The sequence below is a fragment of the Scophthalmus maximus genome, chromosome 19, assembly GCF_022379125.1.
Source record: "Scophthalmus maximus strain ysfricsl-2021 chromosome 19, ASM2237912v1, whole genome shotgun sequence".
Lineage (NCBI taxonomy): Eukaryota > Metazoa > Chordata > Actinopteri > Pleuronectiformes > Scophthalmidae > Scophthalmus > Scophthalmus maximus.
In genome coordinates this window covers 11,627,161-11,654,937 of record NC_061533.1, presented here as the reverse complement: position 1 = coordinate 11,654,937, position 27,777 = coordinate 11,627,161, and the positions used below count along the sequence as shown (strand labels likewise).

General features: G+C 41.0%; 1 protein-coding gene across 1 annotated transcript in view; it reads right to left on the bottom strand.

Annotated features, from left to right (window-relative positions):
- The window catches only part of bmpr1ba (bone morphogenetic protein receptor, type IBa), a 65,538-nt gene that overhangs the window by 6,202 nt on the left and 31,559 nt on the right, over positions 1–27,777 (bottom strand). Inside the window, exons 3-7 of the mRNA XM_035640893.2 lie at positions 18,850–19,361; positions 1,701–1,863; positions 1,402–1,501; positions 924–1,026; positions 11–107 (exon numbers count right to left, since the gene is read on the bottom strand). Coding sequence (XP_035496786.1) covers positions 11–107; positions 924–1,026; positions 1,402–1,501; positions 1,701–1,863; positions 18,850–18,955 — 569 coding nt within the window. The 5' untranslated portion in view covers positions 18,956–19,361. The remainder of the gene's footprint in view (positions 1–10; positions 108–923; positions 1,027–1,401; positions 1,502–1,700; positions 1,864–18,849; positions 19,362–27,777) is intronic.

The following is a 27,777-nucleotide window of genomic DNA, read 5'->3' as shown; positions in this document are numbered from 1 at the left end:
TTGTAATTACCTGAAGTAGCAGAAGAAAATGATGCCACCCAATATGATGCTGCAAACAGTGACGGAGATCAACAACGCCATGTGGTGGATCTTTCCATCGACATACACTAGAGAGGTTGAATAAAGGGGAGAGGGGAAGGGTACAGGTAAGTAGAGACATGAGTTTTCAAAGAAATGCTGCCAATCGCCACAATCGTGTGATTAATGTGCAACGACTGGACATTCTCAAGAAAAAATGCACAGCATCCTTTTCTGCTAAACATACTCGTGGCTGAAACAAAGAAAGAAAAAAATCTAATCTAAATCTGTAACATCCCAAGCAGAAAAAAAAATCACGGTGAGGTAATGGAGAAAATTATTTAAAGAAATCAGTCATCCTTATAAGCCACTTGAAAGAACCAGTGTACAGTAAATCAAGTACAAATCATATTTCACTCATCAATTTTCATTTTCGTTTGGCACACACTCTTTTCCCTCAAGGCCACAGTCGACGGTGAGAAGAAGCCCTCTGCCTAGTCGATGAATTCTCTCCCTGATCCCCTATGATAGGGTTTCAGATTGATGACTCTGCCCTCAGTGCCTGGGGGGCTTGTGATTTCCCTGGGAATCTAGACTTACTATCGCACAAATACACAAGAAGACTCTCACACGTGGAGTATAGTGTTGTCCACAGTGGAGACCTCAGTAATCCTCCTGACACACGGCAGCTTCGGCGAGCTCTTTGCGGGACAGTTTGACAGGAAGTCCCACTGTCTCCTCCAATTTACAGGTCCTTGACTCAGACATTGTCATGATATGTCTACATCTGAATCATGTGTGCTGTGCCACCGTCTCGGCCCCATCTATATCACTGTCACTGTCACCTGCCAATCTTTAAAATCTGTCTTGTGTTTCATGGGATGAGAGCAGATAGATAGACTCACGAGGAGGCTTGAGCGGCGGCAGTGTAGGGTGCAGGTCTCTGTTGCAGTAATCTTGGTCTGTGCAGCACTCCAGCGATCTCCTTTGACGAGAGTTCCCTGACTCCTGGAGGACAGAGAAACGTTGTTTTATTTGTAGGTGCTACAACAATTCATTGATTCATTGATTGACTGATATCATCAACAATCTATGAAGCAGAATATTAAAATGCAAAAACAGCAGTCGGTTCCGTCAAGGCGAGGAGCTTTTTCTTGTTTGACTTTGTTGTATATTGGGAAAAAATATCTGATTTTAGATGATTGGTGGAAAATCATACTTTGGTATTTTATAGGAGATCAGGAAACACTATTTAAAAAAAAATAATCCATCGTCTAAATTTCCTTTCATTACCATCTAAATTATGAGAATCTTTTGCAAAGATCTGAGACAGAAGATACAAAGGGAATGGGTGCAAACGGCACAGGTTATCACCTAACCTACCCTGCACTGAAACTCGGACCCGACCAGCCCGAGGCAACCCGCAGTCTGGACCGGCACACCTCCCTCCTCCTCCACCATGGTAAAACAGTAGCCATCAGTCCTGGAAAACAGGGTTCAGCTAACGTTAGTACAGTTACCTATATCATCATTTTATGAAAAACACATCACCATCGTGATGACTGTCTGTGGATGTATAACCGAAGGTGCATTCACTGAATAGCTGTATGTATGAGTGCATGTGAACTAATGCATATGCACTTGCGTTATATTTATTCTCTTTGCGCGTCGCCTCTCCTTACCTGCACGTGTTGTTGGTTGAATCTTCCGGGCAGTGGTGATAGCAGTGACACCACAGGAGTCTTTGGGAGGACAGAGCCGGGGCCGTGCTGCCACTCGTCTCCTTCCCACTCTCCACCGCCTCCTTACTGGATGCTCTCAGCAGCATACTGTCCAATATGTTGCCTATAAAACAGACAAGAGGCAGAAAACAGGAGAAATTGAGCTGGAAGTTTTCCAGTGCCAACGTTTCCAGGCGAAAGGGCTGCATTATCACTGTCATCAAAGAGCTGAAAGCCAGACCAGGTGTTTCGTGCAGAGTTGAATAAAGTCATATCAAGATTGAGAAGGGAGATATCATATATTTAATATTTGGAGGAACATGTTCCAACAAACAGAGCTTTCAGGCAGACATTTTCCATTGCACTGATTGATTGACTCTACTATATATTCACCACACCCCACACTGTCAATACTCTGACCCCACTCTGTTGACCCTCTTAGCTCCGACGCACCGCTCATTTGTAACCACTACTGTAACACTGCAAACACTGTTAATGCTGCAGATCACGAGAGAGCTTGAACCACTCTGACAAATTGAAAATTTATTGCATTCTTTGGCAGTTGCATTATGGTGGATTAATGCCGAAGTTCATGTATTTGTGCTCCTGTAATTCTGCCACTGCTTCTGCTGTTAGTTAGTTTGCTTCATGAGCCCAGACTCCATCAGCACGCACCTGCAGCTTTGTAAGTTCCCCTGGGGGGGAGAAGTTTAAAATCTCTACTTCCCAGTCTCTGCTGTGCCGGTGTATGCTCGCAGGGAGTGACGAGCTTAGAGCCAAGACGGGAAAAATCTAACTCTGTATTTACATCATAAATTCATTCCACATGAGCTGGCTGACTGAGCTGAAACATAATCTAACTCACTGCAGTGAAACAGACGTCGACTATTGAATGAAAATAATATATATATATATATATATAAATAAAATGCACAGAAAAATCTTGAGAAAAATGAAACAAATGGGGGGAAAAAAACTGAGCCCAAACACCTGATACAGTGAAATGAATTCCTTCACAGCAGATGTTTTTCTTACTCTTACAACCGATACAGCTCCCAAGAACTAGAACGAAAGTCTTGTATTCCCCAGTTATCCTATTTCAAAAGGGCACCTGTTTGTCACTTGAGGGAGAGAGAAAAAAGGATCACGGAAGTGTCTTTTCTTCATGGCTTTTAAGATTTTCATTCATTCCAGCATGATCATTGAGACCAGCTGCTTAACAGCTGCACGCGGAGATCGTCCAAAATAAGCATGCGTCCTTCCTCTCTGAGAAAACCCACTAGCAGAGACAGAATCTGTTCTCCGAACTCCTCTTTCAACCTCTTATTCTCAAATTCAGCAGATGCTTCTCACAAAGACTGATAATCAATGAACACACAGACAATGTGTGAGAGAGGGCACACTCAGACAGTATGAAACTATCACATACTTTTATTTCTCTGAAATTGAATTTCTCTTTTTATCTGTCCTCATAGTGAAAGAGTGATGTACAGTGAGGCATATATGATTGATCTAACCGTAGACATTTAAATAACATGTATCTAGTTTTCATTTCAGAGTCAGAGAATACTGTACAATTTTCAAGCTATGATAACAAAAGACAGCCCGCCCACTCTTGCAGAAATGGGCTCGTGAGACATGGTCAAAGTCACGTAAGAGCCGATGCTGGCTGTGCACGTGGAAACTTCAAACTACTGCCCTCTTCTCATGGATTTGACTGAATAATCCAGTGCAAGTGAAACAAGAGAATAGTGGCCTTTCAGAATATAGTCTTGATTAAAAATGTGTAAAGCATAAAAGACAATATCTGCTATGTATGTCATCACTGTAGGTCCTGTGTATCTACATTAAAAAAGGCTTATCTGACCACATAGGTAGGCCAGTCATAGCTAAGCATACTGTGTGTGCAATGCGACCCAGCTCTCGTGTAGCAGTTTGACCACTTCCAAACCATCTGAAACTAATATTTTCTGGTGTTTTTAATTGCCTGACTTGTGGACAATCACAGCGCACAGCTTTTGCTACGATAGCTTTACTGTCTGCTCACTTGTCTGCTATGTAATAGTTCCATTATAAAACAAAGCTCAGAGGCATGGACTTTAAATTTAGCATTTATGTTAATTGAAATACTTGGGTTTCAGTTTCAACATCCGTGGAAGAAAAAGCACTTAAGTACAATTGTTTCATATAAGAGACTGCTAATGTAGCTGATAATTGGAATGTTGGAATATTATACCGGAGTTGAATGAAATAAGGCAAAGTTATTCGCTGGTCTGATATCTGTATTTAAAAACAAACTAATCAAAGTACTGAGCACACTACGAGGTGCTGCCGAATGAAATATTGTTGTTCATCTGTATTTTCTTTGATCGATTATTTCCTTTTGGAATATATCCTCAAAGATAACTAGGAAGCGTAAACCTTGTTTAGATGCAGGGGTATGGCTAAACAATGACAAGAGGCATTTCACGTTCAAATGTTCTAACCAATGAAAAGTCTTCCTTTAAGAGTGAGTTCTGCACCATGACGAGGATTTACCCAGTCTAAAGTGAAGATGAGGTTCTGTTAGCGTGCTCAGTGTCTAGAAAGATCATCTATAGAGGGTCTCGCCTCTGAAAAACCACTTGGATTAGAAGGAAACGCGAAAAAGTGCTGTGCATGCTGAGGGCGGTTATGCGCCGTCAGTCAAACGTAAGATAATGGGTGGTATCTTCTCTTTCATCTGAGCTCAGCTGTCTTTCACAAAACATCAAAGAACTTCCTCTGGGGATAAACGCTTAAAACTCCCTAATGTACAGACACTAATGCACACACGTGCATTACTACACACAAGACGGAAGTGCATGCGCGCGCACACATGTGCTTTAGAAAAATCCCTCGGTGTATTTCCCCGTCACTAATAATTGATGTGCTTTGTCGTCAATGTGGCAGTTTTTTTATCATTCATGAATCTGTATTAACATACATATCCCAGACTTAAAGTGATGTTGGTTACAGAACCTAATTCTCCAAGAAAGTTAGGTGCAAACGAATGCTGTTAGAAAGGTTCAAAATGCTGCAACTTTCCAATTATATTCTGATCGAATGGTTTGATTGTCTCCTTTGTGATACAGTCCAGTAGCAAAAGCTCATTTACATCATTCACATTGACAATAAAGCGTGGATGTGATAAGCGTGCAAATCCAGTGACAACCGAGAAGCACTCTGATGTGAGTTCACATATTACTTTTCTAACAACTACTTTTTCTCACTACTTTTCTGACGGTGCTCGTCTTCGTCCAAAGTCACATTTCGTTTTCCTTTCTGTCCTCACTAAGGAAGAAGATACAGTGGTGGCTCATGTTAAGTATTCCTTTATCTTCAAAAGAAAAACAACAAGAATTCACTACAGTGGGTTCATAAAAGAAAATTTCCTAGAAAATGTTACTCACACAAGGTCAAATAAATCAGAGTGTTTTTTTTCCAGACACTTTTCATCGAGCATCTCCCCTCCTAAAAGTGTCTCTTGTACACACCGATAATGTGTTGACAATACTGCGAGAGAAGGACGGTGGGGTTTAAAGGGGTCACATTAACAACTGACCGGTTTGAGAGAAAGGGAGCGAGGAAGAGTAGGAGGGGGAGAAGAACAGGGGATTAACAAATGAGAAGTGACAGAACTGCAGGGAACTGGTGGATAGTTTAGCAGCACACAGGGAGAACAGAGCAGAGACCACTGGCCTTTTCCAACCTCGCTCTCTCTCTCTCCCCCTCACTTACTCCATCCTACTCCCTCACTTGGTGTTACTCGTTTCCTTCCTCTGTCGTCTTCAGTCTATATCTCTTTTCTCTGTTCCTTTCCCACGTGTACTCTTTAAATACAAACCTATTGGCAGTATTTTTGTTTCCCTTCTATTCTTCCTCTTTTTTTCTGAGTTCTGCACACAGCCTCCCTATCTTCCTTTACCCCACCCTTTTCCCCTTTCCCTCTTCTCATCCTCCACTTTCTTTGCACTGCCCTCCCTGCGTGAGTCCAGAGGATCGTCATGTGAGGTGCAGTTGTGCTGTTGACAAGACACAAAGCATTTCACATCCATCCTCCACCTGGGATCCCAGTTGGGGCATGTGTGAGTGTGTGTGTGTGTGTGTGTGTGTGTGTGTGTGTGTGTGTGTGTGTGTGTGTGTGTGTGTGTGTGTGCGTGCGTGACTTCGTGCTTGTGTGTGTATGTCAAATACAGTGGGATAGAGTTCAACAACAAAAAAAAGGAAAGCCATGACTTATGGAAACAGTTTAATTTAATATTTCTCTTTGAACAAAACCTTGTTGGAAGTTTAGGTGAAGTGACCCAATACTTCTGATTTTAATGAACAAATACAACTGGAATCTGTGTATCAAAATATATATCATATCATTGTGTTTTATCACATGAAAATAATTTGGATATGTAGCAGCAGCTCGACAATGCCATCAGACACATACATACAAAGACTGACCATTATTTGCATGTCTACTATGATGAAATATTTAATCACTGCACTTTATTGCCCATATTTTTCTGACGCATAATATTAAAAAAAAAGAAACTTAAAGGTTAGGGTTAGGGTTATCTTAACACTTAATGTCTCCTGTCTCTCTTTGAATCTACCTCTCTCTCATAATCTCGATCCAGTATCACACAACTTCAGCTAAATAGGATTTGTTCTATTCTCTCCTCCTTTATTTGCCTCTCTCTTCTGTCTGTTTGTGAAAGGGAGGTTGGCCACAGTGAAGTATTCTGCTGTTTGATAAAGAAATAAACATGGAATTTAGAAGACAAATGTATATACTGTATATTCTTTCAAATGGCACGTGTACATTCTGTCTGGTGGAAAATATGTATACCTTGTCGTAAACAGCTTCATCGAGACATAAGGCAGCCTTTTGTCGACAATGTATACAGGGTTTTAAAAAAATAATTCAGAAGCATGAAATAAGAAAATGTTGCTCCAGGGGTCTGGTCCTGGCTGATGTAAGGGAGACCCTACAAGAGCTGTTTTTTAAAAACAAAAAAACTCGTCCTGACCAATGTGTCTGAATCCCAAAGTACCTCTGATGTCAAAACATGTTTGAAGGTGGGCGAATTGTGCTCTGAAAATGGTCGATTTTCCCGGCACTTCACTGACACTATAATTGCTTCAAGCTCTTTCCCTAAAATGACCTTTCAGATACCAGTGTGAGCTTTCAGGTCTCCCCTATAGAGGTTTTCAGACTTGATGGCAGGATATAGGGGCCACTGTCAACACGCAATTAACAACCCTAGCCCTGCAACCCCCCCCCCCCCCCCCCCCCCAAAAAAAAAAGCCATGGCCTCATTTCAACACATGCAGCTTTGTACAAACTGAAACACAAAAAGAAAGAAGAGGACAGATATGTAGATAGTCAAAGGGGAGACAAGTAAGCGAGAGGGATATTGTGCATGAGATAGCAAGATGAAGAGAGGATATTTCAGAGGAAGACAGACAGACAGAGGGACACAGAAAACAGAGAGGATATTCATTAATTATCCTGGCCATGTCAAACAAGGCCTACCAGAAAAGCCCTTTCACCGAGCCCATGTAAACACTACCCGCCTCCCCTTCCACTTAAGACACACTCATTTGACAACACCGCTTCTTCCTCCCCCCACCTCCCCTCTAAGTAGTAGTTCATCTTCCTGGTGTTTGACAGTGCTGTCGGTACAGCGAGAGAAACATGAAAGGTTTAGTTGTTTTCTCCAGCTCTCTTTCCCTGTCTCTACCTCTCTTAAGGTTTCTGCCTCTCTCTCTCCACGTCCATGTTCTTTCAGTGCCTGGTCTTATCTCCATGTTCTTCTTCCTGTCAATGTTGAGATGAGCCGAGCCATCCCACATGTGCAGGAATGTCTTAATGAATCCCAGTTTGTGGTCTGGAGACTGGATGCTGGGAAAGTCACGGCTGCCTCTCTTGCTGTTTTGGCTGAACTTCCGTTTCTGTGACAAGTTTCCTCATCGTAATTCCACTGTGTGAACTTCACACTATTTTAAGGTACAGAGAACTACTTTTACTACATGACTGCTTCTCTACTGATATTTGAGGAGACAGGATCAGACAGATTTCCTTACACCACATCATACCAAAGAGGTTGTACTTATTGACACTGGCAACAGAGAAAGAAAATGGTTCTTTAAGCATCATTACTTTGCCTCCACACTTTTCCTCGTCCAACTTTCAAAAGTAACCTCACTCTGCCGTTTTCCACCCCTAAAGACTTTTTACTCAACAGGGTTTCTTTCTTCTCCCACTTTTAAAAACCACTATATTCATCCACTCTCTTAAAGCTCTCAGATAAATTCTAAATACAGAAACAAGTACATTTAGTTGGACTCTAAGTATAGACATACGGAAGTGTGGGGGTGTGTAGCAATTTCCCTTTGAATTCAAATATCTCCATCAATCAATCAGTCCTGCGAGAAGAACAAATCACACCGTCTACCTATCCAACAAGCTCTCCAACCTTGAGACCGTCCTGCAAGTAGCCAATCACAAAACACAGCAGTGATGTCATGTGGCTTCAATGAGGTTTTCTTTAGCAAAATCAGCACAATAAAAATACTGAGAGTGGGGATAAGGGAATCTCTTGGAGCTGCATTCAGCCCTGCTATCCTCCGACACAACAGCATCATCAACAGCTAGTCAAACATTCCTCCATTATGTCACACTGATGAATGATGCAGTAATGAGCCAGTGCCACTCTCTGGTTATACAGCTGTCATCTGCCAGCTGAATGCTGCGACCTGTGTGTGTGTGTGTGTGTGTGTGTGTGTCCTTTCATAGGGATGAGTGAAGGCCTTCTGTGTTCCCTTCGGAATACAAGGAAATGATGAAATGGTCCTTGAAGGAGGTGTGAGAGAGCAAGGCAAAGAAAAGGGAGAAAGGATACCAGCTGGTCTCCTCATCAAACGCTTCTTTGCTCCTTCTTATGGACATCTGTGTCACAACATCAACATATCAATTCAGAGACACAAGGCATCCGACTGCATTAGCAGGCTCCGGCTGGGTACTGTCAGGAACTCTGATGCCATTGGTTCAATCCAAATGTGACTCGCAAACCTGGTCCCGATTTGATCACCTTAAACTGACAGGCCATGAAGATAAAAAAGCAACAGATGCCAGCATTGGGCAATGTAAGGAAACAATGGAGACTAAGTAAAGTATTCACTTAACAGGTCTAGCAACAACGGATTTACAATATTCATTGATGCCTTAGGGTAGTCCTCAGCTTTGTATCAATCCAACGTTGATTCGACGTGCCTGAAAATCCCCAAATAAAAGTTTATTTTCTGATAATAATAGTAAATTTCCCAAAATATTTAATCTGTTAATTATTTAATGATGTTTATCACAATTATATGAAAATAATATATATTTTTTAAATTAGTACATTTAAGATTTGTTTTTCTTTCAAATTTATCCATGAGAATAGCTGATAAAAATATTTACTTCTAACTTCACTTTTGATGCAGTCCATGCATGTAAAGAAGATGGATGATATTCTCCATCAACTCTTTTCAAATAACTACTCTGAAAGACAAATGACGCTTGAAGAAGCACCTCCTACAAATCCCTTTAAGCTGCTGCTCTTTTCTTCCATGAGACAAATGTGTATATCACAAAGGAATGCTGAACCATGTGCAAGAGCACAGAAAGCAACATGTGTGTTGCCTGAACCAATATCAATGTATCAGTGTCGTCTGATAGTTGGCCAACACACAGCCATATAGTGTGAAACTTATAAAAGCTCCTTACAAACATTTCAAAATCAGTAAAAAAAAAGATTAACAGAAGAGTCAATGAGAAACTTGATGATTTAAAAAAGGCAGAATTCTTGTTTACTCTGTCAACAAGGCAGATGTTAAGATGATTTAAATTGCCAGTGATTTTTGATTTATTTCTACTCGTCTGTCTGGGTTAATAAAATTTTCTCTACTACGGTTACCAAAAATAACCAATATTTTAGTCATCAAGTTCTCAAATTTCCAAACACATGACACATTTGCATAAACTGCATTGACTGTGGTAACTGATACTGGTACTGATATCAAATTAACTGTTATGAACTTTTACTAATCAGTTCCATTGGTGGTTTCTTGGAGTGACATTCTTCCTCTGTCAGAGAGGCCGGTGTTTGTTGGATGTATGTGTGTACATAAACACATTTGATCCACAGCTTTCAACATGTGGGTTGTAATACTAACTCAGATGGCCCATAACACACATTATTCTTTATGCCTGCAGTCCGTTTGATTTGATGAAGTGATTTCCTTACATGGTAAAAGTCCAGATTTCTAATCCAAACTGAAATTGAATGTTTTATAAACAGAACAATACTAAATTAGCAAAGCCAGCACTCTCATTTGACGGATTTTACCTATAAAATCTGAAAAAAACCCAAATCAGTTCTCTCACAGAATACAGCATGCTCAGACTATGAAACACCAATCGTACATTAATAGTTAGCATTAGGTTACAATATACACAACCATACAATCTGTTAAAAGTTGGCAGCTATTTTTTTACCATATTGGATACGCTATTCCAATGATATCATCAAGACTCATTGTCCCATCATGGTGGTTGAATGCCACGTTAATTCCTATAAACTGATAAACAGTTAAATGTGGTTTTGGGGAAATGGAAAATCACACCATAGAAGATGCTGGAGACACTGAGTTGAAGTCTAGTCATATGACATCATCTTATATGAGTCTGTATATATGTTTGTCATGTAGAATGTGTCTGTGTGACACATGAAAAACTGGAATCAATACCTTGTGGTTATATGCCTCTGCCAAACAGTCACATCTCAGTTTACATCCGTGTCTATCCAGACTCATGACATATGTAGTAAAGACTATAAAGGAATTGTATTATGAAAAAAAATGTATTATGTGTGTTGTCATTTTTTGCGTATGAATATTTGAGTTATGGCAAAACACTTGTTTTTTGGAGATCACAGTGACCTTAACCTTTGACCAAAAAATTCTAATCACTTGACCCTTGAGTCCAACTGGATGTTTGCACCAGATTCCCTAAAGGCGTTCTTGATATATCGCGTTCAAACCGAAAACATAATGCCTCCGGCTACAGCTGTCGCCAACATGAGGGCATGAAAAGACGGAGACAAAGACGAGAGAGATAAGCTAAATTAAAACAACTGTGAATCAACTATGAGACGCGATCACATTACACAGCAGCCGACAGTTGTTGTGAAAGTGACTATTTAGTGAGTCTCTAAAAGTTACAAACACGTAGGAATCTTTTAAGTGACCACACATTCAGCTCCTTGCATTTCATTTTCTCACACGTTTTACACAAAGGTATGAAATAAATTTATCATGATTTCTCTCCCTTTAGAAAACACTGATGCTTTGCAGTTGTTCGTGTCATGGTCATCATCATACGCCGGGACACAAGCACTAAAAACTTCAACACTTAAAAACACTCATTTCCTGCATGATTCCCTTAAATAAATACTTCAAGTGACCCACAAATTTTAAATACACAGCACTCCACGGAGAAAGGACCTAAAGGATGAGCACTGTACACTGAAAGGAGCTGTGAAAAAGCGGAACTGTAGTGGAGGAGGAGAAATGTGTTTCTATTTTCATCTTTGCAAAATGTCACGGAAGTTACAAATCTCAAAATGATGTCATTATCGACTCACCAGTTGTGATTCTAGCATTTGTAAAAACAACCCCAAAGGTTTACTCAATGGGCAAACTGCAGGTTCCGAGGTATTCAACAAGCTCAACTGCTCATCAACTGATATGCAATATCAATGAAATGTCATATTAAATACGTTTCTCTGTTCTCAGATGTTTTCTTTCCAACCATCACTTCATACTATCTATAAAACATGAAGCCTTGTAATAAGCGGAGAAAAGTCTCACACACCAACCATCAATATATATTGCCCTCGACTTTAACATATCCAATGTCCTGGATGAAGATTTTGAAAGGCAGATTACCGTGCAACTATTTTTCATTTATTTCCAACAGTGAAATGCATTAATTGACATGCTTAGTTCCACATATTTCTAGGTGTTTTCTTCACAAAATACTGCAAAATAAAACTACTAAAGCCTTTTTAACAGCAAGTTTTCCCTACATCTTAGGGTTATATTAGACAACACAACAACTTAACATAACTTGGTAGCTCCTCCCACTGTCTTCTCCCTGAAGAATTATTCTCCCTCATCCAACGCAGGCATTTCGATTCATTCAAATTTAACATGTGCCTTCATTTGATTTGTGTTGAGAATCCTAGATTCTGCCGAGAGGTTCATGAGCAAACATTCGTGTCTGCTCTGAGGCACGCCGCCAAACACAAACGTGTGTGATTGTTACTATAAATGGTTTCAACCTTGAAGTGCTTCTGACACACAACATGCATATGAAACAGTGGTATAACTGAAAGCTCCGATGACCACACAAACACCCACTCAAAAGGAGTGTGTAAGAAGATACCAGAAACTATCATTTCTCTTTCAGGACACATCTAGTATAGGGGCAATCAAAACACACTTGGTCAGTAACAGAAACCCCCCACACACACCTTCAAACTGTGATATACACACACAATCATTGTCACGCAAACCGAATATCCACTGACATGACTGCTTGGTCTAGATAAGAAATAAAGAAAATCTGAATTTAAGATATCTGACACTGAGAATGAAAACAGGCAACTGTGAGGGTAGGTGAATGCCTTGCTGTGTATATGTGGGAGAGGAGATTGTTGCTGTGTGTGTAGTATTTCTCTGTGTATGTGCGTGCGTGCGTGCGTGCGTGCGTGTGTGTGTGTGTGTGCAGAGGGAGGGTTGATGGTGTTAACATTACAGCTGCCATGTGTTTATTTCCCAGAGTTCTGGTCTGTGGCGTCTCAGTCATCTCCCCCCAAGCTTAAACACTCACTTTCCATCCATTTACAGCCCGTGTGTATGTGTGTGTGTTTGTGTGTATGTGTGTGTGTACAGCATGTGTGTATGCATGTATGTGTCAAGGATACTAATGTATTTCAAACTAATATGTGGATAATGTGTAGAATGTGGACATCACTGTGCACTTGTGCAACATCCCTGACAAGAGCACATCTCTACATGGATCCCTGAGTGTATGAGAGTGCGTTTTGTAAGTGTATGTGTGTTTACAGTTGTATGCGTCCCACTGTCTCCTCTGTGTGATTAGCTTCCCATTAACTTAGTCACATATCACCCATCACTTGCTCCAGGCCTCCTTTATACTATCTCACTGGACAAACATGCTGTCAGCTAGAACCACTCTCTCTCTCACACACACACACACACCATCCCATCTGGACACCCATTAGGTACCTATAATAGCGTATGATGATTGTCTCTATTGCCAAGCCATTTGGTTGAAAGTGGGCATCCTGAGAGCCACAAATGACCTTTAATTACAGCCTGCGAATTAATTCATTTTTCACTGCCACATTTAAAGTTGCTGACGATGATAGTGCCTTTGGAAAATGATCTATCTATTCTTCACATAAAAAAATAGAAATTATGAGTGTGTGTGTTTGTGTGTGTGCTGAGGAGGGGGTAGGGGGGCATGGAAAACCCTAAGCTCTCTTAGTCCCAGTGCGCTGTGCCTTCCGACAGCCAGCTTTGGTCTGCTCTGCTCCACCTCACCTGTTCTCTGTCCATCACTGTATTGTGTTGTACAGTGCGGTGCGGTGCTCTCAACACAAGCAATCAGTGTCGGGAGTGTGCTTCACAACAACTTGACTGTTTAAGATCAAATTTTATGTACGACAGTAAAACTGCTGACGATAAAAACAGTGTAGCTACGGGATAAGTGAACACTTCTTTGGCTCATTGATGTTAACTGAACGGTGTTGAATTTCTTCTCAGGTAAATCATTCAGGTAAATGTCTGCACTGCTTAGCTGAAACTCACTCCTTCCTGACACATGGTATGAAACCGTGATCTCCCTACCCAAAAATGTGCATTTTTTTTAAAGAATGCAATTAATTTGCTATAATATTTCCTTCAATCACATCATAAAATCCATTTCCATGTCTTAAAAATGACACAACTACTCCCTCGCACGCACGCACGCACGCACGCACGCACGCACTTCCCCTGCTCCAGCTGTGTCTTAAGAAGTCAGGGCCAGACCGGTAATCTGACTGGGATAGAAGTTACTGGATCTGTATCCATTACAGGATGTAATACCCCTCAGTCCCAAACTCTCCTCACTTCCCTTGACCTTCCACCTTTTAGAGGTCATTTCAAGATGACCACCCCCCCCCAATGTTTTCCAACCATAAGAGCCAAGAGTCAAGCATGGTATATCAGGGACTCATAATTACATCACTGCTTTGTCACTAAACCCCTGTATCCTCAGCTCCTGACACCGTGTTAGCCTTTCTGGTCCGGTCTTGTTAACCCTCACCTGTTCACACACAGACCCTGGTTTGTGGCTCCAGCTGTGTTGAAGAAACTTTTGCCGATGTAACACAGGGAATATAAAAAGGCTAAATCTAAGGTGTGAGTTTACTTCAGGACACCATCAATTTGTTTTCAACTACCGGCAGTCACATCTTACCCCTGTGTTTCAGCTTTACAGCCAGAAGAGCAGTAATTCTAATGAGGTATCAGTTTTCAGAAAGGGAACTCAACACATCCTGTCAGGAAGCGTTGAGACTGAGGAGCAGAAGGCTCTAGTAGCAGTTTGGCAGAGTGAGTCAGCCCCAATTATTTCTCCTTTTCTCTTCTCAAAACATTTTTTTTTATTCAGACACATCTCAGTCAGCTTTCCACAACCGTGACAGTTTCGTCATTGACTTCCTGAGAGCTAAGATCCCCTATGATCCCTCATGGTTTGAGTCTGAGTAGACTAAACTGAATATATCTGAGGGGATGTGTCCATTTAATTGTGGATGACATTAAATGCAATAACAGAACATGCGGTGTGTCTTATCCTCATTGGGTGTCTTTCCCCTGTGGGAACACAGTTTTGACTAAAGCTATCCTTAAAAACCTCAACTCACTGAAACCTGAAATCACAGAGCAGGTGTTCAGTGACACACACACACACACAGAGAGGGATAGTGCGCATGTTTTGCCAACAACTGCAATTTTATGAAAACTAAAAACAGATCAATTGAAATGTACAGCACATTCTCAGTACTCCGAGAACACAGTGTCAAACATGGATTATGTGAAGGTTATATTTTGGCTAAAACACAGTGTAGGTGTTTTATTGTTAAAACAAAACCTGAAATTCTGCAGAGAGCAACAGAGTCTCATTAGCGGCCAGTGACAAAAGTAAAGCAACTGGCAGAGCTTTGACTGTGAAAACTGATACAGCGGTGCTTATTTCCACCAAGGACAATGAAATGTAAGCTATCACGCTCACTCCTCACTTCCCAGAACTCACATTGAAGGCTGCAGCCTGGCGTAGGTGGAAGGTCATAGAAGATCTGTGTGTGTGTGTGTGTGTGTGTGTGTGTGTGTGTGTGTGTTTTATACACGCACAAGTGTGTGCATTCCCTACGCTCTCAGTTCTCCTTGAAGAATAATGAACACATCGTCCTTCATTCGTTTGTTGCAGAGACAATGGCCTAGACATGCTGCAGGGCAAACTGTGACCACCATGCAGACACAACACAGTAGCTGTCTTCAGCTCCCTGTCTTAAATCTATAATAATTCGGGTTCACCTGTGGCTATAGGACCAGTAAACACTAGCACCAACTATAGACTTCCATTCAGCCTATCAAGCAACCACATGATGTTTAGGAGTAGGAGAGTGGGGAAGAAACAGCGAGAATAAACAATGAGTAAAATACAGATATAGAAAGCAAAGTGAGGTATACAGATAGTCCAATAGTCCAGTAAATCTCTCTCTCTCTCTCGCTCTCTCTTTTTTAAATCAGTTTTTCAGAAAACAAATATTTGCCTGTTGAGTCACCGTTGGATCTAATGGCAGGACAATCAATCATCTGTGTGTCAACCAATGAATGATGCTGTTGCTGGGCCAATCAATCATTTATGTGTCAACCAATGAATAAGGCCGTTGCTAACAGGCCTCTGGCAAATTTCTATTTGAATACAGTTTGAACAGTTTGGAACCACTCGTCTTGAACACACCACATTCAACTAGATTGAACATCTGCATTGAAAGATGAAATGACACGCTCATTTTGATCATTTTGATTTTGGACTTTTTGATCTGGGTATTTTACAAATACCAAGCCAGTTAACATTTATCTAAACTTATCAAAGCTGAAAGAAATAAAGCAATGACTTATGTTCATCTGCTGAATTCTAGGAACAATCTAGGAATTTTGGAAAAACTTTTGTCCAGGGAAGAAATTGCGAGGCATAGCAATTTTTAGGTTCAGAAAGTATTTATTTTCTAACCCATAAATATTTGGCGATAAAAGTTAGATCAGCGCTGGCAGGAATTTATTGGGATGATGCCTAGAAAAAATATGTCCTCAGATGTTTTCAGGGAACATTCTGGCTAGATCTGTCAAATACCAGGAAGGAGAACCTGTTTCAAAAACCTATAGGTGGTGCACTAATATTAAACTGGTGTTATTATTGAATCCAATTGGACTGAAACATCATAGATTTTATCTTTGTCCCACCAGTTGGGTAATGCAGCAATAAACCATATAAATGGATATGGGACAAAACTATACTTTCTCTTGTATAATATCAAAGCAACATTAAACAAATGACACAGTGAAAAACTTGCTGGCTGAATAACACAAACAAGAAAGACATCTTGGTCCGGGTCCAACTTTATGTCAGATTTTACATACGTCTTCTCCGTTGGCAGCTGTTCTGCAGCTTCTTGGACAGAGCAGTCAGTGTTACCATGAATTTGAAACATTCAGGCAATTTTCATGTTTGAGTCCATGTGTACAAATGTGTGCAATGCAAATGCTTGAATGTTCATGGTGTTCCAAAGGACTGATGGTCCTTTAAAGGCTTAGCTTTAATGAAAAAACTGGGTACTGGATGTGTTCAAAGAGAGCAAGGCTACGTCCACACTAATGTGTTTTCATTTTAAAACTGTTTTTGAAATGAAAACAAGCTCTCTCCAGATGAGTGTTAAACTGGATATCAGATTAAAAATCTATGCCCAATATAAGACACCTGAAAATGCTTATCACATGACCATTCACGTACTGTACACTGGTCATGTGCATGACTGGAAAACGGAACTTTACTCGTCTGGTTGGTTGGTTGCTTAGTTGAAGAAAATATTGGATAGTTGGATGGGTTGGATAATTGGTTGGAGTAATTTACAGCAAGAAATGCCTTAGCTTGAGCCAATGTTATTGGGAAACTGTTACTGAGAGTGCGGATTAGCAACATGTGTAATTCTTAATCCATGTCGTATTCAGCGTTGGTAATCTCCAGAAAAAGGGTTACGTGATAAGAGCATGATGAATCAGGGACATCACGACTGATGACACCCATTCAAGAAGCGAACATGATTGTCGTTTCCAAAAGTCTCACTTTCTGACCATCCAGACTAAAACACAACCCCACTTTTAAGACTAAAACAGGGCCACCCGTGTTTCCAAAAGTCTCAATTTTAGGCGCTCGGAAACTGAGTAGTAGTGTTATGGACACCAGGCAAAATTGAAGCAAAAGTGATGCATTTTAAAAGTGAAATATAGTAGTGTGAATGTAGCCTTAGGCTAAAGGAGGGGGAGGCTCAGCATGGATTCCATAGGAAAGCCAACTCAACAAGTGACAATGACAGGAAAGATGGACGAGAAAGTGGGGGTGACATGCAGCCAGAGGTCACTGGACGACCTCAGCACATAACACACTGCGTATGAGGTATGAGACTTTGCTGGCTTAACATCAGGGATCCCAGCTGAAACAATCTCCAATGACTTAAAATAGACCAACAATAAAAAGAGAGAAGAAAAAAAATATGTACAGACACCGTAGTCACTGTAGTCAACTTCACAGCTCCCACACACACTATCATTTGAAATTTTCTTTAAATTATTTCTTTAAAGATAATCTACACAACTGAATTGCCACGGTTAACGTTATATACGCAGGAGAAACAAAAGGGAAGAGAAGCGGAGTCAAACCTACATGACACACATCATGGCAGTAAACATAAGCGACCAATAAATCTGACACATTCTCTCTCTTAACACCTCGCCAATCACACTCCAGATACCAAACATGGTCACGGACAAAGAGGCTGATGTGGTTAACGGTAACAGTATCGCTACATAACAATATATCTGTCTGTTTGAAAGTACACTGTGTGACTGAAGATATGTAACTGAAGGTCAGAGCAACTATAGCGCTTCAAAATGAGTTTGATTTTAACCAGGTGGTCAAATAATCACTGAAATACTAACTTACATGAAGTTCTCAAACACATATTCTCAAGATATCTTGACTTGTTATTGTATTGTCAGTAGAAAAGCTTATGCCAACTTCAGGGGTGCGCCGCCGATTTATCGTATTGACACAAGAAACGGAAACAACGACAGATCCGACTTGTTGCCTGAAATTCAAAGTTATCAGTCTAACAAAAAGACAAGACAACTGCACCCACGGAAACTGTAATGTCAAATGGAAAATAATAATAATAAAAAAAACAACAACATCTAAGTTTGTTTTTGTGCTGCTGGCCTTAATAAAATGCTAAATACTGCTGTGATGCGGAGCGTTCCCCGGATGAGAAACAACCACATTCGTGTCTCACGTTTAGGATCACGTCTACATCAGTCGCTACATTTTGGAGCTGATTCCTAAACCTGAGCGTCATCATGAGTTGCTTACAGACTACAAAACACTGCATAGCAGGGCACAGACTAAAGGTGCCACTTTCTAACAGTAACACACATGACATATGAAAACCACAGTGAGATGAGGGAAATAAAAACACCAATACTGTTTGCAGGAAGGTAGAAGAAAAGTCACAAACTTTGTTTTAAAATCGTACAAAGAAAATCTATCAAACATTGGGACAACTCCACAGCAGGGCTACATTAAAAAAAACAGCAACAAGGTGGCGGGCACACAGCGAGTGCATGGAGAAAGTATGTAGGAACTCACCGTGTGCTTGTGCGTGAAGCGAGAACAGTCCAAGCAGCAGCAGAGGACTCCAGCTCCAGAGACAGAGAGACAGACAGCGCTTCAGCCTTTCTCCCTGCACTGGCATGGTAGAGTCTGCTGCTCCACTCCTCTCTTCTCCTCTCTTCAGTACACTCCTCACCACAGGATCCGCCACTCACACACTGCCTCTCCCTCCCAGAGTGTGTGTGTGTGTGTGTGTGTGTATGTGCCACAGCGGGAGAGAGAGATTGGGAGAGAGAGAGAGAGAGAGAGTGTGTGTGTGTGTGTGTGTGTGTGTGTGTGTGTGTGTGTGTGTGTGTGTGTGTGTGTGTGTGTGTGAGAGAGACAGAGGTGGGGGGAGTACCAGGCATGCAAGCTCCTGTATGTGTGTGTGTGTGTGTGTTTGTGTGTGTCCACCGCAACGTGAGAAAGTCCACACCACACAAAACACAGCAGCAGCAGCAGCAGTTGCAGTTGATTGTCCTCAAACCCGTCTGACAGTAGCAGCCCAGCTGAGAAGAGAGAGGGAGAGAGAGGCAAAAAAGGGGAGTTAACTTAACTTGCCTAGTAGGGAGGGCTGACCCACTCTCTCACTCTCTCACACACACACACACACACTCTCTCTCACACACACACACACACACACACACACACACACACACACACACACACACACACACACACACACACACACACACACACACACACACACACACACACACACACACACACACACACACACACACACACACTCAGGGAGGGGGGACATGGGTGGACAGAAAACGGGGGCAGGGAGCAGACAGAAGCAAGTCGGGGTTTTGAAAAAAGTAGGAGGGTGAGGAGGATATTGAAAACAAGCGGCGCGTTCTGTGGACGCGTTTAACAGCTTGCAACTGTCCCCGCTTTTAATGCTCAGTATGAAGTACAAGGTGAAAGTGGGGTGACAATTTGAAAAACCATTACACAGCAGACTGTGTATACAAAAATTATGAAATTTTTCGGTCACAAAATCTGACTGACTATGAGATAAACGGATGTGTATGCATAGACTGACTGTAGAAATGTGACCAGTACATGTTCAGCAAATTTTATGAGATGCTCTTATACAAAGTACTAGACAACAGTGTGAAGCCTTTTGCGTATGTCCTGACCAACAGCAGCTACAGTAAAGTGGCAAAGAGATTAAAAGCAAGGGCCTATACTTCTAGTGTGCTGAAACAGACTGGATTTCAATTGTTCCTTCTGACACACAAAGAAGCCAAATTGCAGTGTACTTAACTTTCAGACGTGAACTTCAGGAGATTCTGAGTTAAGAGTTTGCCGTTCATATAAGACGAACGCAGCCGGAGATGGTCCGAGTCAAGTGCGTTCACAACAGCGGGGAACCGTCCGCATCACTCTGTGGCATTTGAGTGGAGCATGCATTCGGCAGGACATGACGCCTAAACGACTGCAGAAAAGCAGCGATTTTGCTGACAGGACGCCCACTTGCTCGCTGTGAGCTCTCCGGAGATTTCCCTGCCGCATTCTCGTATGGGCTCACTTAGACATTTTACGGAAAATTTCACAAGGAGGCTGGCAGGAAAGGTTCCGGGCAAATGTCCGCAGCGACATTTGCGTTCTCACATACAGCCCCAATGGAGAAGTTCAGGAAAATGTCCGCACTTCAGTGCATGTCTGAAAGCAGCTTATTAATACGGATTTGAGGCCAAGATATTGACCTTCAGTTTTTGTCTGAGAGACGACCTGGAACAGGCCTAAACAAAACAACATTCAAGTCAAACTGAACCAATTCACTGGGATTCAGTGTATTCATGTTTCTTGATCATTACCTGCAACTATAACTTGTTTTGCTACACGTAGGCTTTTTGTGGAATCTAGGTTTTTAATGATTAAATCTATGAAAACTTTCTCAAAACAGCTCGTCACAGAGTGTCTTGCCGTTAACAAATCAGGTACCTGGCAGAGAGACTTTGAAGGAGCTGTTAGGGATGACATCACCCCAGCCTGGAGCTTTTATACTAATAAATAAATGGGCTGAGACACTCTAATAGACTATTTCCTTTCCAGAGCTATCATTTTACCTGCAAGGCTTTTGGTGTAGACAGAACTGTATGTGTGCAAGGGAGACTTGTGCTTTTAGCAAAATAGCATTACGAACCTGAAAGAGCACAAAATGATCCATTCCCCCCCCCCCCCCGACACCTCGTGCTGATTTTTGAAATGTTTTGTGTCTAAGTTGACAGGGCAAACATTTCTTTTTTGATGTTAATGTGTCTCATTTGTAAATGTCACTGTTCTTTGCACTTCTTTTCTTATTCACACCTGTTAAAGTTGTTCATTAGTGACAAACAATAGTCCCTCAATCCTCCATTAGAGAACAAAAAATCACTTCATGAATAAACTACTCCTCCTCTGTCGCTAATCTCTGAAGCCCCTTTCAAAATTAACCTTCATATAAAGAACCAAATCAACCTCCCTGTTAGTAGAAACAAGACCTAATGCATCAAAGGTAAAAACATATGCTGCATTCAAACCCCTTCATCTTCTTTACATCTTGTTATATTGAAGAGTAATGCTAAAATTTCCCTAATTACACCCAACACCTCATAATGACACGGCAGAAACTAAATTTGGGAAAAATGTGCATATGTATCAAAAAGGAAAAACAGACATATTACACTGACATAATTATTCAGACCCTTTAGCTCAGGTGCCTCCCCTGTCTGCTAATCATATGTGAGGTTTTCGCTACACTTTCGTTAATCCATTAAATTGATGGGACATGATTTGTCACGGCACACACATGTCTAAGGTCTGACAGTCGACAATGAATATCAGAGGCAGAAACCAGTCCAGAAGTCAATCGAACTGCAGAGCTCAGAGACAGGATTGTGTCGAGCCACAGATCTCGGAAATGTTTAGCGTTAATTCTCCGGCTGCGTCGACACTAATATGTTTTATAACAGTGGCATCCTGACACTTTTGGAAATGCTGCTGGCTTCATAGTTTTAAAACTATGGGACAAAAATGATTTTAAACAATTCTAGCAAAAGGCTGCAACATAACAAAATGCAAAAAAAAAGAAAGAAATGAAAAGGTCTGAATATTTTTTAAATGCACTGTAAATCAGTATTATTTCAGCCCATGTGCTAACCATCCATGCAACATTATGCTAAGAATGGCTGCCAACTCTGCATCAAAATTAAAATTAAGTAGTGAATAGCAATGCCATGAATGCCATGAAGGGATATAAACACACAATTTAAGACGTTAAAATTACACTCTCTCTCCTAACCTCAGAAATGTTTGATTCTGTTATCTCGTTTGTCTTCATATTCTGTCTTTCCACTCTTTCACCTGTGGTGAAAAAAAAAAAAAAAACAGCCCAATGTAGTGACAATTGTCATGTTGTATGAAGCTGTATGAGAACAAACTTAACAGCAAAATTCTTCTGTAAATAAAATAAATACTTTTTTTTTTGACTTTTTCTCTTTCCTCCTAGACCGCACTCGCAAACTTTGCTATCATTCCTACACCCTTGATTTTTATTGGACTCTCTTACCTCCCTCCCCCTCCACTCCTGTCCCTCCACTCCTTTTCCCACTCCCCTCCAGTGAACTAGAATGTCATTTCAAGCATGTCTAACCACGGGAAGCCTTTTAAAAACGGTGACAGCATTTGCCCCCAATCCCCACTTGCTGTGAAGCGGTGTGTGTGTGTGTGTGTGTGTGTGTGTGTAGGCGTGTGTGCACACACATGCAAGAGAAGGAGAGAGTGTACAGTGATGTCTTTAGTGATTTGATTTGAAAATAGATTATCATATGCAGATTGAGGGATGACTGCTTTAAAAACAGTTGCTTAAAAAGTATTGTAGGCTGGTTCGACACACACACACACACACACACACACACGCACACGCACACACACGCTAGTCTTTCATAGTGTCACCCTCACGGTGGGCCTTTGATGGATTGGCCGAGACCGTCACAAGCAAAGGGTGAGCATTGCAAATGAAAGAGAAAGAAGAGTAAAGAAAAGGTTGCTGACAAGAAAAAAAGGAGAGACCAAGCGGAGACAGAAGAATGGTGGAAAGATTTGAGAGATAATTCATGGAAGACGGTGACCTTTTGGAGAGAACGGTGCTCAGTGAGAGGAGAGAAAAGGTGGATGGGAATTAGAGGACCGAGTGACGATCAGGGAGATAAAAGGAACCCAGAGACACAAATGCAACACATTTTTAGTTTTGGTTGAAAATGAAGCTGCCCAGACATTTAATCTGAAGCAGATGGTACTGCCTTTATAGAATGCTTTTCTGTTTTTCATATACTAGTTGTATTGATCATTTATGACAAATTGTCATAACACAACAGCTTCACATGTCAGCAGCTTTCAGTGTCAACACTTTCAAGAAGGCAGAGCTTGCTTAGAGCAGAATGCTCAATGTGGTCAACAATAGAGTAGAAAAATAAAAACATATACTTTTTATATGTGAAATTGTGATAGAATGTCCAGTGAAACCCGTACATGTGGAAACATGCAAATTTTTTAATTTTCAAATTCAGAGCAGAATAGTGGGTTCTGAAGACTACAAGACTAAAAATGAAAAGAAATCTGGTGGTGTTGAGTTTGAAATTAGTGAGATAACGAGTCATCTATAGCTCGTTCCTTATTTCAGTTTGAGTCTAGCAGCAGGCTTACAAGCGTACCACACCCAAATCTGCACCCAAACTGTTATTGGTCGACTTGCACTGTGGGTACTGTAGGTACCAGGTTTTAACAGGGGAAGGGGGGGAATATCCGATTTCTTATTTTTCAAACTGTCCAACTGAGATAAATCAAAGTACAATGAAGGATTTTTATACAATACATAACATATGGTTTTCACAGGATAATGACACTTAAATGAAATATGAGATAATAAGGACTTTTCTTTGCTGTCAATTGAAAGCACTGCTCCTCTAAAAAATCTGCATTTTAATATTGTAATTTTGTTTTGTGTTTTTTCAAACCACGCAGAAAATTATTTCCCCCAAACCTATAGAATTGTCACACTTGTTGCTTCCGACACGGATGTATCTGTCTCTGAGTTGGGCCAGGGGATTAGCAGAGCCCTTTAGCTTTTCCTGGTTCACTTTTAGAAACATTTGTTCCTTTATTTGATGTGTGAACTGACTAACAGACAGGGGATTAAATCCGTTTTAGAAAAACACCTCTGTGGCACAGCAGCATATCTACTAATCCCCATCCATTCACCCCATCATGTCTTTAAACTAACAAGCAGTTTAACATAATCTGCTTTAAATCTGTCCATTCACTCCCATTCACTGGTTAATTTACATAACAAAATCCTTTCTGCCTGAACGGTCTGTGGAGAGAGAAAGAACGAGAGAACATGTGGGTGTATGGGAGTGAGGTTGTAGATGCGGGTGCAGTTGTGTGCGAGTGTTACAGGATGAGTTCCTCTTCAGTCCATTTGTACACTCAACCGTTCTGCCTTGTGAAGAAATATACAGTAGCGAAGTGAGGAAGCCACAAATGAGACTGTAACCTACAGTATGTTGTTCAAAAAGACTAAATAGTGGGAAGTCGTTTGGAAGGATCTTGAAGCAGTGGGTGTAAAAGATTTATAGATGGAGGGAAGCAGGGAGTGCATGAAAAACTGTTCCACGAGGAATGTGTGAGGGGTGGGGTGTAGGAGAAAAAGAGCGTGATGATGAAGACTGGAGTCAAAGGGCTGCATATGCAGAGTGTCAAACCTTTTCACCCCGAGCTGCACACAACCTCAACATCGACTCCTCTGACTGAGCCCGACTAAAGCTTTCAGCTACTCCTATCACAAAGACACAGCTTATCCACCAAACCCAAGGTACTGAGGACAGAAATGAGGAAAAACAAGGGATGACACAGAGTGACGAGGCGCACGGTGATGAATTGGTGACAGAGAAGACATCTGTCAGGTCCAACTCTGACCTCAGCACCGATTTGTTCTTTATTGACCTTTCACCTTTGGAGAAAATCCCTCTGCAACACTGCTAGAGAATCCTTCCTCACAAACACGCGTCGAAAGATGAATGATAAAACACGAGTGAAGGGAGGAACACAGTTAAAAGTTATTTCGCTTCTCCCTCTTTGCTGTGTGTTTCAATAACTCCCTGTAGTTCATCTCACACACAGCTAATGTAAGTATACAACTCAGCCAATAAGTTAAAATGAATACACTGGTTAAAGGAAGAAAGTCTGTATTTTCTTCCCCTTTTGCTTTTGAAGTTATTTCTCTGTTTTGTTCCTTCTCTATTGCTTAGAAAGACACATACACATACAGGTCCCAAAGAAACCTAACTTTGCCAATGAAACATGAGCTACCTAGTACGACACACACACACACACACACACACACACACACACACACACACACACACACACACACACACACACACACACACACACACACACACACACACACACACACACACACACACACACACACACACACACACACACACACACACACACACACACACACACACACAGGTAGGTGTCAAGCCATTTAAACTTAATGAAAGCCTAATGATAGACTGGGAATGGACTTTACAGCTCGTTATTGTCATTGTGAAACCACTCACTGTATCACTTTACAACCACCATAAAATCATTGACAGGGATAGGTGTGGTTTGGACAAGGTACAACAACAGCGGGAATATTCCGAAATCCACCACTGTGATCATGATGTCATAATTATTTCACTTACTGGTAATTGGTTTACTGTATATCAAAATGGAATGACTGTTTTCCCTCAAGCCATTTGGCACAACACAAATGTTTTCTATAGACGTTCTATGGGGTTGATATCCTGTTACTTTGCTCTCAGGCACATAGAGGCAAAAGAAAACCACAAATTAAAGGCTCAAATTTACTATCTAAGTATTTGTAGTGTCATAAACCTTTTATGAGGTAGTATATATCCAATCAAACACAGCCAATTTAAGGGATTTGTTGCTGTATGCTGGGAAATAGATAGAAAAATATATTTTTACATATTTTTGGAAAGAGAAAGGACACATACACACACACACGCATGCACATCTTCATCAGTCTAGAAGAAGCCAAAACAATTTGCCCCCCTGTGAAGAACGGGGGTTAAGGTTGTTAAAGAAGGAAATGTTTGGCCAAAAGGGTGGAATGTTAAAAATGTCCTGTTAAGGAAACAGAACACAGAAGAGTGGTGTGGCAGCTACTTCCAGCGTGGGAGCTAAAAAAGAGAGCGAGATGTCACCTGCTTTGCCTGCCTACTTTTCTGATTCATATATTTGCAACAGCTTTCCAAATAACTGAGGATCACGATCTGCAGCCACCCACCAACATTTGTTTTGTCCTCCCCACGACGATTGGCCCCCGCCTGTCTTTCCATGTGCCACAGAAAATATCTGAGACAGCTCTGACTGGAGTTTGTTGTAACTTTGGGGGTTTATCTGGTTGTGTGTTATGCACAGGATCTTCATCCAACACTTCTGATTAGCCAATTGACAAAATCTAAGATAATATTGCATATCAGGGAATTTTAAAACTGTACTGTCCATGGAATACGTTATTTTAGACCTGGGTTTATCCTATTTGGCCTCTATGTGCCAATCCAAGACAAGAAAACATGGGATTGGCCCGACTGGAAAACAGGCCAGGTGTATAGAATTGATCATATAGGGACAAGTTGTTTTGTTATCTTGGCCTAGGCCAAGTGAAGTCCCCTCAGTAGTGAAACTGTAGGTGAATGAGAAAGTTTAGTTATTGTATCAGCATCCTCATATGTGGCCATTAATGTCTTTCAATCACTCAATTTAATCCAGATCCAAACATCTGATGACTAAAATATTTAACAAGGCTAAAACATATAGGTAAAACCACATGGATCTAAAAAGTGAATCATACATTTTGGGCTAAAGCTGGATGGATGTCATTTTTGGGCAGTAAATAACTTTCCCTTGCTGCGCAGTGCAATGGAAAAAACATGTGCACCATGCCTCCAACTATGGAAAATGCTGAATATCCATCATTCAGCCCCCCTGCTTCTTTCTAAATGTTTATACTTGTTTTGTTCCTAATATTTATGACATATTATTTAAGCTTGATGAAGGAAAAGGTCAGGAAATGAGCACTGACATTACATCTTGTTATACAATACACTTTTAGAAACTAGAGGGGAAAAAAATACCAGCTAAATTTCATAGCTGGTAAAAATGACAAAGGCATGCATGGATGAGGTGATTGGATGAGGAGATGAGCAGTTACACTGAGGAAAGGTCTGAGACAGAGTGAGTTTGGGCATTCATCCTTCATCTCTTACCATGGTGACAATAAAAGACTACATTTTTAAAAGTGTGGCGTGATGTACCATTTGCTACGGTCAGATTAAAATCATTACAGAAAAATCAGGGTTTAAAATATACTACGTGGATTTCTACCAAACAACAGGGAGCCGAAAGCAGGGAAGCTTACGACTTCTGAACTGAATGGCATCAAAAAGTTCAAGAGGAGTTCAATCAGCTGCAGAGGAGGCACATGCCTGTCATGAGGTGAAATAATTGCAGGAGACCTGTGTTGTTTTTGTTGATCTGTCACTGCTACAGTTTTTTACAGGCTTTCAGAGATACATACCCAATCAAGTGAGTGTATGACAGTGTGTTTAGATATGAACCAAATAATCTAAATCACTTATTTTCTTAACCATATCTTTGGAAACACTTTCTGCGATGCCACAGGGCTCTGATTTAAAAAGCATGGGGTTCTGATGGTTCTAATTTACCATTTATATCTAACTTGGTCATGTGGGGAGGACCACCAGAAGTGGGAGCTTACGCTAATAAAAGAGCCACACGTGTTTCCGCGGCCAATGACAACGGTTCCTGGATCCAAGAATAGTGTCGCTCAAT